Raw genomic sequence first — 12,056 nt, forward strand, 5'->3', positions numbered from 1 at the left:
CCTTGTCCTAGGACGCCCTTGCCTCTTTCTCGGCCTGGCCAATGGATGCCTTCAGGGCTCAGCTCTGGATCTTGCAGAAAGCCTTCCCTCCATCCCCCCAGGCGGCTCAGGCAACCTGTTCTCTCACGACACACCCCCCTTCCCCACTGCACGTCACATTTTTCTGGGACTTCACATCACGCTGACGTTCCCTGCGAACACGTCTGTCTCTCCCACTAGACCCTGAGTTCCCTTAGGACAGAAGCCGTGTCTGACTCACGTTTCTACCCACAGGGCTTGGCACAGAACAGCCTGTCAATACAAGCCCATCAGATGCAGCTGAGCCAGAGTGATACTCAAAGCTTCCCTCCTCTCTGATGGCCACGGGGTGGGCAATCAGTGATAAAAACACCAGCTCTGGAAGGTCCTGAGAGCCTCCCCCTTGGCCTGGGCCACGCGGGACCCGGCTGTGCAGAAGCCTGGGGGAGATGGAGGAGACAGGCCGTCTCTGTGGAGCTCGGGCTGTGGACGGCTGAGGCGCGGGCTCTGCGGTGCCCGGGAGAGGCTCACCTCTGTCACTCACTCCCACTCCCTGGCTGGTATACACATAGCATATTTATTTCTAATTTCCCTCGGCTTGGTGGATTTCCCCACATCCTCAGTACTGCTTAATGCAGAGAAAGGTCAGAATCACAGAGGGACCCGGTGTCCCAAGGAGTCACTTCCACGTCAGCTCTGTTTTTGCAAGCACCAGCAGTGACCCGGGCTCTGTGCTGTGTTTTGCCTGGCGCTTCACTGTGCGCTGTCATTATGACGGCCGTTATTCTTCTCTCAGGGAGAGATGGTGACTAATAATAACATCATGGGAAAAACAAACGCAAATCATTGAACAAGCAGATCCTGTAATGCATATTAATAATTCAGAGTAAATGCTAAATCTATCCCCTAGGCCCCAGCAGAAAAGAGCCTTCAAGCATCCTGAACTTGGTCTTCCTGTCAGAGATTTGAAAGCTGTACACTCTATTCCCAGCTTGGGCATTTTGGACATCTGGTGACTTAGAAAGACGAGCCCTGGAAAGGGTCCCCCCACCCCTTTAATCAATCCCTCCTTGATGCCCATTACTCTCTAATTACTCCCTGTTGTAGATTGAATTGTGTCCCCCCAGAAGATATATTGAAGTCTTAACCCCCAGGACCTGTGAACGTGACCTTATTTGGAAATAGGGTCTTTGCAGATGTAATCATTAAGATGAGATCATGCTGGGAAAGGGTGGGCCCTCAATCCAATGACTAGCGTCCTTAAAAGGAGGGAGAGATTTGGCATAGAGGGAAGAAGGCCATGAAAATATGGAGGCAGAGACTGGAGTTATGCTGCCACAAGCCAAGGGTCACCTACAACCACCAGAAGCTGGAAGAAAGCCTGGAACAGAGGCTTCCCTAGGACCTCGGGGGGAGCATGGCCCTGAGAACACCTTGGTTTAGGACTCCTGGCCTCCAGAACTGTAACAGAATAGGTTTCTGCTGTTTCAGGCCACCTAGTCTGTGATGCTTTGTGACAGCAGCCCTGAGAACTAATATACCCTTCCCTCCGCATCTCTTTGTGGGAGGAAGAAACCAGCTGTGTGGTTCTCACGGCTCTTGACTTTAGGCATGAGTGCATCTCATGAGACACGTGCCTGGAAGGTGAGCTGACCCAAAGGGAGGGAAACACCTGGTGAGAGAGGAGAATCAGCCACCGGGGAGGAGAGAAGGGAGAGCAGGAAAAAGAACAAGTGTTCATGAAGATCCAGTGTCTATATGTGAAAATAACTGGGTCAGAAAACAGGGGTAGCCTCAGATGTCTATATACCTAAACCTTGAGAGCGTGTAACACAAGGCAGAAAATACGCTTTCATAGTACACTGGATGGGACAGGGCCTGTTAACAGATCATATTTTAGAAGAAGAAAAAAACCTGAAAGGTAGAAAGGTGGAAAAGTGTTGAATGTCACAGAGATAAGGAACGATATCCAAATTTATAAATCTAAGGGTAGACATATGTCAGAGGAGGAGCAAAGGAGAAAAGGACAAATATGATGCAGTCACGTGGACAAAATGATTGATGTGTTTGTTTTAACACAGTTGATGAAAATGGAGGAGAGGGAAGTTATTGTAGAGAGTGGCTTTGACTATCCGGACATCTGCTGGACACCTTTTGTGGCTAAAAGCAAGGCATCTGGTGCATTCCTAACTTGTGCAGGTGGCAATTTCATCTCTTAAATTGCTGAAGAAGTGACCAGCAGCAAAATAAAAGTCGTAGGAACCTTGGAAGAAAGGGCTTATTATGTCATCTCCTTCGTTCATTTGACAAACGCTTTGAGTGTCATAGCACACGGTATATTCATTTAACATAAAGATGGATTAGGTGTGGTTCCTGCCCTCAAGAAGTCCACTATGAGTATTGAGTGAGCTAGACATGAACATCATGGAAAAATACAGTATGATTAATGCCATAAATGATAGAGGAACCAACTGTTAGGTGAAACCCAGAGGGGAACAATGGCAGTTTGGGTAAAATATCCAAGAAAAGGAAGAAGAATGTTCATAGTGAGACTTCCATCTTAGATGCTAAGAAGGCACATTTTCCAGTAAACGTGAAAGGGAAGGCAGTTTAAGAAGCTCAGAAACCTCTCTTTGTCAGAGAAGGGGGTTAAAGGAAATTCTAAGGAAGGAAAGAAATCAGCAGAGTTGCCCAAGGAAGTCTTTAACGGCTCAGAATTTGAAAGGGAACGTATATGAGCGGAAGAGGAACCTCCTTAGAGATAAATTACACCACAGACCTGGGAGGATGGTGTTAAAAGGTTGACATCCTAAGTCAGCTTGTCCGAAATGCTAAAGCAGTGGCTTGCGGGTGTCCCAAGTTTTGCTCAGGGCGGGCCCTTGGAGGAGGCGTGGCCGGCCTGTGGCTGGGGCTGACATCCTCAGGCTGGACTCGAGAGCATGGAACTCCTCAGCCCCTACCTGCTCCTGTCTTCATGGTCAAGGGAGTGAAAAGTAAGAAGACTGCAAGGGAGCCCCAGGGTGCTCCAGATGTGGACAAGACTCCTGAACTCCCAGGTCCCCTGGGAGCGAAAGGGAGACTGAAAGAGGCAGAAGGAGGCCCGAGGAGGCAAACAGTTTGATCTCTACGAAGGGAAGGAGGTGGATTAGACCGCAGTACCACTTACTGACGCCTAGCCCATGCTAGGTGCACATTCTCTTATACACGCAGCGACTGTCTGAGGCCGCTCAGTGTAGCCAAGCTGGGACTCCATCTAGGTCTGTGCCGTCTCCAACACACTCTGCTACAATATGAAAGGCACCGTTCCTAGAGCTGAATCTGTCCCTAATTTGGTGCCTGCAACTTGGGCAGTTTTCTCTCTGAGGGCCCTGTTTCCTTATCTGTAAGATAAAGTGATGGGAAATCTCCAGGGTCCCTCTCTGCTCTGACAGCCTCTGCTTTTCCTTGGATTCTGGATCTGCCTGGTTCAGCTGCAGCCTGACTTGCTGACCCGGGACCCCTATCCTCACATCCCCACGGCTCCCCTCCTGGGGTCTGGCCTGTGACCGCTCACCAGCACCGTGTGCTTGTAGGCCCTGTGAATCACGAGGCTGTAGCCCAACACGGTCACGTCCACCTGCTTGACCCACAGGGCCAGCGACGGGTCCCGGTCCTCGTTCTTGGCTGTGACGATGAACTTGGGGGACGCGTCCGAGCTCGGCCTGCTTCCTGTGGTACACAGGATGAGCGGACAGCTGGTCTGGAAGTCAAAAGCGTAGCCGTCAAAGGTCAGGTAGTGGCCGTAGCCCGAGACGATGCAGGAGGCGTCGGTGCGGGCCTGGCAGTAGTAGAGCCCGCCCTCCTCCATGCAGTACTCGTCACCCTTGCAGGGGATGGTTTCACAGTGGACGCTGTTGTCTGTGCCATTGCAGTAGCAGAAGATCTGGCAGTCCAGGTCCACCCAGAAGGTCTCATTGGTGGCAAGTTGGTGTCCCTCAAAGTTGCAGCCACACTCGCTCCGGGGGACGCACTGGCTGTCTTGCAGGGCATAGCCCTCGTCACACTGACACCCCTCGGAGCAGCTGTCCACACAGTTGGGGCCCAGCGTCAGGGTCTCACAGGTCTCTGTACACATCATGCACTCCTCGAAATGGCTGTTCTCCGGGCAGTCCAGAGCTGAGGGTGGGCGAGGAGGAGATGGGATTGAGAAAGGGACAGAGGTCAGAGACAGAGTCTGTGTACACTCATTGGTATGCATGGGTGTGTGCATGTGTGTGCATGTATGGCTGTGTGCATAGTGTGTGTGCATGTGTGTGCGTGCAAGTATATATACTGCATGGGACTTATTTGTCCAGCACGGTGAGCTCAGCAAATGCCATGTGATCGGCACCACTGCCATCCTCATTTGGGGTGATCCAAGGCTCAGCGAGCCCCTCACTCACGTTTTCCTCTAGCTCACTTAGCTTTTCATGTAGAAGATGCTGGGACCATGGGCCTGTTCTGAGCACCTGCGGCACGCCAGGCACTGTTCTGGGCATTTTAGGGTAATTTTCTCAACAATCTGGATGGTAAGGACAGTCATATCACCCCTGTCTTATAAGTGAGGAAACTGAAGTTCAGTGACTTAATCCAGCTGTTAAGTACTGGAGAGAGATTCGAGTCTGCATCTCCCGACTCAGAGTCTCCTGACTCAAAGACTATGGAAAGAGAGTCCTGGAAGGAACAAGTGCTCTGATGCTGTAGAGACCTGTGGGTACCATCTCTGAGCTTCGGTTTCTTCTCTGATTAAATAAGGACAGTACTTACCTAGGACTGCTGTTCTGAGGATTAATAACCTAATATATCAAGCCCACAGTAGGGTCTCAATAAACACTGTGCCCTTTCCCTTCTTACACTTCCCTCCATTACAGATAGGTTTCATGGAGGTGTTTCTACTCTACACATTGGACTTTCCCTGTGTCTTTCATCTCTCTGCTCCTGGTGTCCTCTGACCCCTTCCACCTCCTCACTGACCTCAGCACATGGTCCTGCCCACCTCCTTTATTCACACCCTTTGCCCCCTCCTGCACGGCCCTTACAAAGCCAAATCCTACCCACCCTCCAAGTCTCATTTCAAGTCACTCTTCTGCCCAGAAGCCTTCCTTGATAGATCAAGACTCTGCGTCAGTAAGCACAGCACATAAAATAACAGCACATGTGGCTCACCATGGAATTCCGTGTAACTTCCCATGCCTCTTTATTATTTTTGTTTGTCAAAACTTGACATGAGCCGGGATGAACCCAGGAATGCAGAAGAAATCTACCCACAGGTCTGTGTTTTCTAAAGATCTGTGCACGTCCTCACCATCTCCTGGGAGTTTAAGATCTTGCCTTTAAGGCTTTCTTTAGGTCTTATGCATACGATCACTCCTTAAGAGGGTTTTATAATCCAAGGACACAAAGGACACTATAGAGAAATTGCATGGCAATAATAGTTCTGCCCACAAGTACCAGCTCAACAGTTCTGCACTATGGACTGAAAGCCAATCTTTTTTCCCTCTGGGCTAAAGGACTGTCTCCACCTCCACTGACTAGTTGTAGGCTAGTTCAGCACTGATTAAATATGTCTGTATAGAGCGATTTTCACATTTGTCTCTAAATTATGAATAACACTGACTGCAGGTTTATGGTGATAGCAAATAACATGACTTATTTAAATGGCTCTCGTTTTATGACTTATTGTGTTGTCTGAATGTGTCTGAAAGTCTGGAACATACAGACATGAAGTAATAAAACTTCCCCTGGCTCCTGAAATGCCTCTGAAATTACTTAATTGGGCAGCCTGGCTCTGCCAGCGAGAGCTGGTTACAAATATCTGAACACAGAGGCAGTGGTTGCCTGTCTCCAGGTCCAAAGAAGATTGTGTTCCTGATTTGCAGCTGTCACTCAATCCAATCCCCACTCTCTGCAAAACCCTGACCAGATTAACCCCTTAGTACCCAGAGACTTGATTAATCAAGTGTGAGCCCTGGCCCTCCACCCGAGGAAGCCATGCTCCGCGTGGCTGCTTCCGTCCACAAGTCTCTCTCTAAAAGAGGCACTTGTGAGCGTTTGCTCCAGCTCTGCAGGCCCTGATGAAGGATGGGGAGAAGTGAGTCTCAGCAGGCATCGCACCCGGAAAAAGAGGGAATCACTGTCATCCCGCCACACTTACTTCGCGTGAACCACGCCACCAAACTGGGCTTCGTGCAGTACAAAAAAACAATCCAGAGACACTTCCTGCTGGGTAGGAGTTCATAGGCTAAAAGGATGGCACAGACACGGCCTGGCACCAAAATGGCTTTGGTATGCGGCAGACTCTGTAATCCTGTAACGTGAATGAACTATAGCTGGAAAGTTGAGTACAGAAGCAGGGACGGAGATCATTTTAGACAAGCTGGAGGCGGGGCGAAAGAGGATGTGGGAAGCGGGTTAAAGAGAAGGCTTTGGGAAGGCATTCTAAGGTCCCGCTAGATGTGGTGGTCAGTAGAAACCTGGCAGCCTCCCTCCCTTTAGGTGACTTTATGAAAAGAGCATGCTTCCAGAATTCCACCTGCAGATTCAGAGCCTCTGTTCTGAATCCCTCCCCAGTGTGATTAGGGTCACCAGGGACGTAACCGCCCAGCTCTGAGATGATACTCCAAATGCTCCTTTGGGCTTCCAGTGCTCAGAAATCAGAGCATTATTTTTAAATAACAATATGTGTGTGTAGGGGGGAGGCGGGGGGGGGATATTCTTAGCTCTGGCTAAGATGTTACTATTGCAAAGGCTTAGAGGCAAGGTAACGATACCCCAGTAGCAATGGGTGAGCCTCACCCAGACCTTAGCTTCTAATAACATTCCCCACCAAAATGAATCAGGATTTCTCGGAGTAATGGTTGATTCTAGGCTGGGGCAGGGAAGGTTAAGAGGTGATGTGGGGCATCTCGTTAATCTGGAAAGTAAGAAAATGACAGAGGCATATCCAAAGGACGTAGGAGGCACCTGGAAGGGGCACCCACAGGTCAAATCTGTCATAATTTTAATGCCAAAATAACAAATGTGATATGAAACATACATCATCGAAAAAAACAGGTATCTGTGTGTCCATGTTGATGAGATAGATAGATGATTGAGGTAAATCAATAGATGGATGGATGGGTGGATGGATGATAGATAGGGGACAGGCAGGCAGAAGAGATAGGAGGGCTCTGGCTTACAGTAAAATGACATCTGCTGACGGGTACCCGTGGAGAGAGTGCTGGAGCTGTAAACTGTCAGCATGTAATCGTCATGCTGAAGATCAGTACAAGCAAAAGTCATCAGTGGGCACTAAGTCGAGGAGGGGGATCGTGATGACAAGCAGGGTGCTGCATGGTCGTAAAGAACTTCCCCACAGATTGCTCATTAGTCACAAGATAGAAACGTAGTGACACAGAGTGGTGATATTTGACAACCCCTGACCAGGGGGCCAACGTGCCCATCACCAACGAGAGGAGGCTGGACAGAGCGTGCCCCACACGTGACCTGATACCACGAGGAAAACACGCCTCTCCTACGCAGGGGGCTGGGTGGGATGTAGAGCAGAACCCAGCCATGGCGAAGCATCAAACCCAAATGGAGGGCTATTCTATTTCAAAAGGGGGGAGACTGTAATCTTTAAAAATGACAAGATCATAAGAGACAAAGAAGCTAAGGAATCGTTCCAGACTTAAGGAGACCAAAGAGACATGACAGCTAAATGCCCCATGTGGTCGCGGACTAGATCTGCACTGAGGTGTGGGGGAAAGCCATAAAGGACACGACTGGGTCAACGGGCAAAACTGAAGTGGATATTAAGTTATCGCATCAATGTTAAATTTCCTAAGGTCAGTAACTGTACTGTGCTGTGAATGAGTGTCTTGATTCTAAGGAAATATACACTTAACGTATTTAGGGGCAAAGGGGCACGATGTCTGCAACTTCCCTTCAAACGGAGAGTCAGTGAGAGAGAATGACAAAGCAAACAGGGCAAAATGCTAACAACAGGTCATCTGGGTAAAAGCTATATAGATATTCTTGTAACCCTTCTGTAACTTTAAAATTATTTCAAAATAAAAAGTTAAAAAAATAAACAAACTTAGGTTGGAAGAAATATAATGGAAGAGACATAACCAGATGTAAAGGATGGAATCTCAGTGGTGGCGCTGGTCTTCGTGAGGGCCGACCTTCTTGGTGGGGAAGGGGTGGGAGGTGTGGTCCAGGTGGGGCAGTCCTGGCCCCAGGCCTGGGTCCCGCCCCCTCAGCCACTTCTCCTTCTACCCTTCCATTTACTCCTCCCCCTGGGCTCCCCCAGAACCGAGGGGATTATATGTCTCGTCTTCCCAGCAATTATTCTCATTACTACAAGTACTGCTGAGAGGGGTCAGATACTCTGGGGGCAAAATGAACAACCAGGCCCATGGGACTCTCTCAAGAACCATTGTCAGGTTTGCCCTGGGGAGCGGGGCTAATCTCTACTCCGGGAAAGGCACCCTGACTGATCACCGTGGGCTGAAATGAATGGGGTCCTGCCTTGCCAGGAGAGAAGGCGCCCACTGAGCCATCACAAAGATTTCCGGTCCTTTGACATGATGTGTTCCCTCTGCTAGAAATAACCAAGGGTCAATAGCTAATTGTTCTACAACGAAGAGGGATGGTGTGATTAGAAACAACAATAAAGTTGCGCAATAGTCTGGTCTGGGGGGACGAGCCTTCCAGAAGACACATCAGACTAGGGAAGATGTACAAGGTTAATGAGATTGTCCTTGAGTGCGATTGCACCAGGAAGAGAAGGAGATCCGGGGTCTCAGATATCCATGCCCCGCCCCGGCCGGCCGCCCCCATGGCGTCACCCGAACTCACGGCAGAAGTCGTGGGTCCTCCAGGGCTGCACCTCCACGTCGGCGTTCTTGCAGGCGCTCGCGTACCGGGCCACAGAGTCACAGAGCTCGGACTCGTTGCCCCCGCTCTGGCACAGGCGGAAGAGGCAGGTGCGGTAGTAGGCGGTGATGTTGACCACGCCGTGGCACTCCAGGAAGGAGCTGTTGGAGGGGTCGTTGATGATGCCGCACCTGGAACGGCTGCGGTAAAATTTCAGCAGCTCCGAGTCATTGCCGCAGGCCTTCAGCAGGTCCCCGCACTCCCCGTTGCAGATCTCCTCGAAAGTGGTCCAGCTTTCCAGGAACACCGCCAGGTTGTCCGTGCACTTGCCACTGGGGAGACAGAACTCCTCGCTGGCGTTTGCGTTGAAGAAGCCACACAAGCCCCCCGTGCAGTTGAAGTAGGCGGTGGAGAGCCGGATGTACAGCAGACCCACGTCTGAGTATTGCACGGTCACGACACCCTTGGACTCGACGGTCGTGCTGTTTTTGTTTCGATAAATTTCCAGCTTCCCCGAAGGATGGAAGAAAGGCAGTTCCACTTCCTGACCGTTCACCTGAAAAATCAAATCGCTATCATGAGTTCCAGATACACACAGGGTGCCCACAATTTCCTAGGCTGTGAATAAAGACGTGGCTCTGCCCCATGACTAGCCCTTGGAGTAAGGTCGAGAAGCTGACAGTGGGCGGAGACCACACAGACATCAACTGTTTTTTTCGTGGACATCTTTGTTTCTTTCTTTCCAGGCTCCTCTGATCCAACACATTTGCTGTTTATTTGTGTGTGTGTGAGACCCTCAGCTAGTTCCAAACACAACTGAAGTGTGAGCAACAGTCACCGTAGACGTGTGGCTTCCTCCTGCCCCCGACGTCCTGCCTCCTTCTTCTCCCTTCAAATTTTACTTTTCCTGGGTCTCAGCCCCTTGGAAGCACACAGTGTATATCTAATTATTTAGCTGTCCATCCACCTATCTACCCATTATTATTTTGATAAATTAATTTCTGCCAGTGTGTCAATGGGAGTAAAAACACAGCCCTTTCAGTTTGTAGATGTATGCTTTATTCACTGCATTGACTTTTGCTTTCTAAATTAGATGTCATGTGATATTATGAAATGCACATGGCACTGGGAGGAGGGAGATCTGCTCCTCCCTCACCCTCCATCACCCCAGCTCTGCCACCTCTCAGCTGTCAGGCCCACAGCCCTCATTTAGCCCTTTGGGAGCCTCATGTGAAAACAAGGAGTTGCACTCAATGATGCCCAAGATTCCTTCTTACTAACGATCTGTGGGTCTGCATGCTTAGTGATGGGTATTTTAGACCAGGACAGCGGGGCGTGAGGCACCATGGCAGGCACCCCTCGTGCTACTCCACACGGATTCCCATCTACAGGTAGGAGATGCAGCACAGTACAGGGTAAAGAGCACAGACTCTGGAGCCAGCTGACCCGGGCTTGAATCCCACTTTATGGCTGTGTGTCCCGAGGGAAGTTACTTAACCTCTCTGTGCCTCAGTTTTCTCATCTGTAAAATGGGAATAATGATGTTATCTACCTCTTAGGATGAATGTGATACTGCTTAGGATAGTGCTTGGCACACAGTAAGCATCCTATAAGTATTTGCTACTCTGGCGAGCTAGTCCTGCTCTAATTCGAGAAATTCCAGCTTCACTCCAGGTCTCCACCTGATGGACGTTTATTTGGTGCTGACAGTTAGAAAATGCTCCCATTTCGGAATCACTGCCTTCCTAGAATCCGCTCACGGTCAGAGGCAGCCAGGCAAGCCTGAAGAGCGCGGCTCCTTCGCTTGGCGGGACTCATCAGAAAAGTCTCCAAGGCCGCAAGGGTCTTACCTTGACCTCCGAAGCCCCGATGCCTCCTATCTTGACCTCCCGGTCGGCCACCAGGATCCGGAGACCCCGCAGCCACGCAGGCCCTGCGTCCGGCTTCTTCTTGTTGATGTCGATTTCCAAGTACTCTGGCCGCTCAGGGCAGGTCTTGAGGAGCGTGTAGGAGAACTCGACGGGGAAGGCGTAGGCGGCGCCGTCGAAGGTGTGCAGCACCTGGTCCTGGCTGAGCAGGCACACGGTCTCCCGCCTGGGGAAGCAGCCCTGGTAGCCGTTCTCCACTGCGCACACCTCCTCGCCACGGCACGTCTTGTTGAAGCAGTACACGTCGCCGCCCTCCTCGCACAGGCACTGCACCGTGCAGTTGGCCGTGGCCCAGAAGAACTCGCCCATGGTGTAGTAGTGGCCGTCGAAGTCACAGCCGCACTTGTGCAGCGGGACGCACTGGCTGGTGCTGAGCACAAAGCCTTCGTTGCACTCGCAGCCCTCCGTGCAGGGCGTGGCGCAGCTGTGGGAGGCCGTCAGATCTGAGCACGTGTCCGGGCAGCTGCTGGTGCACACGGAGTAGTGGCTGAAGCTCGGGCACTGCACCGTGGACACTGACGTGGGGGAGAGGAGAGACCGTGACAAGGTGAATGACCCAGGGGCTAACCGGCCAGATCCACCACGCACGGGGGCCTGGAGGAGGAACGCTCCTTCTGGACCAGTTGGCACCTAGAGGGAGGGCCAAGCCACCGCTCACTGGGGGAAGGGAGACGGAGGGTGTGCAAGGAGCGCAACTGCTTTGGTAGTAACTACTGAGCAATGGGATGGAGTGGGATCTCATTTGATCATCCTGACTGAAATAAAACTTCAGGTTCCTACCCTAACTAGACTCGACTGATCATTCAATACAGGTTTAGTACTGGGTGAACTACACCCATCGAGATGGTTTAAGATCTTCAACCGATGGGCATATAAGTTGGTCTGACTTTAAAGAACACGGCCCATTCCTAGGAGGAAATAAATCCAACTCACAGGAGAAATGAAAAATCTAACTCTTAAAGGAGGAATTTGAAAAAGTGAACTTTCAAACAGGGACCAAAAAAGACTGTGAAAATGAATTCTCTGGGATATTAAAAATAAGAAAGAACCTTAGCTATCTGAAAAGAACCTGTGTGCCTATTCCCCCAGGAGACTGAGCTGGAACTGGATGCCTTCTGAAGGCCCTTCTTGACGTGGAAAGCTTCGATGCTTATTTTAAGAACATCTGAGTCTGGTTTGAGTCTGGTTGACCCCAACAGGCGGAGGCTCAAGAGCTTGGTAGACAAGTTCTCT

At 50.5% G+C, this 12,056-nt stretch overlaps 1 protein-coding gene across 1 annotated transcript in view; it reads right to left on the reverse strand.

The window, feature by feature from the left end:
• TECTA (tectorin alpha) overlaps positions 1-12,056 on the reverse strand; it is a 69,193-nt gene that overhangs the window by 34,771 nt on the left and 22,366 nt on the right. The window contains exons 8-10 of the mRNA XM_068554588.1: positions 10,746-11,338; positions 8,878-9,451; positions 3,572-4,173 (exon numbers count right to left, since the gene is read on the reverse strand). Of these exons, the coding sequence (XP_068410689.1) occupies positions 3,572-4,173; positions 8,878-9,451; positions 10,746-11,338 (1,769 nt within the window). The remainder of the gene's footprint in view (positions 1-3,571; positions 4,174-8,877; positions 9,452-10,745; positions 11,339-12,056) is intronic.

This window comes from Eschrichtius robustus, chromosome 11 (assembly GCF_028021215.1).
Source record: "Eschrichtius robustus isolate mEscRob2 chromosome 11, mEscRob2.pri, whole genome shotgun sequence".
Classification (NCBI taxonomy): domain Eukaryota; kingdom Metazoa; phylum Chordata; class Mammalia; order Artiodactyla; family Eschrichtiidae; genus Eschrichtius; species Eschrichtius robustus.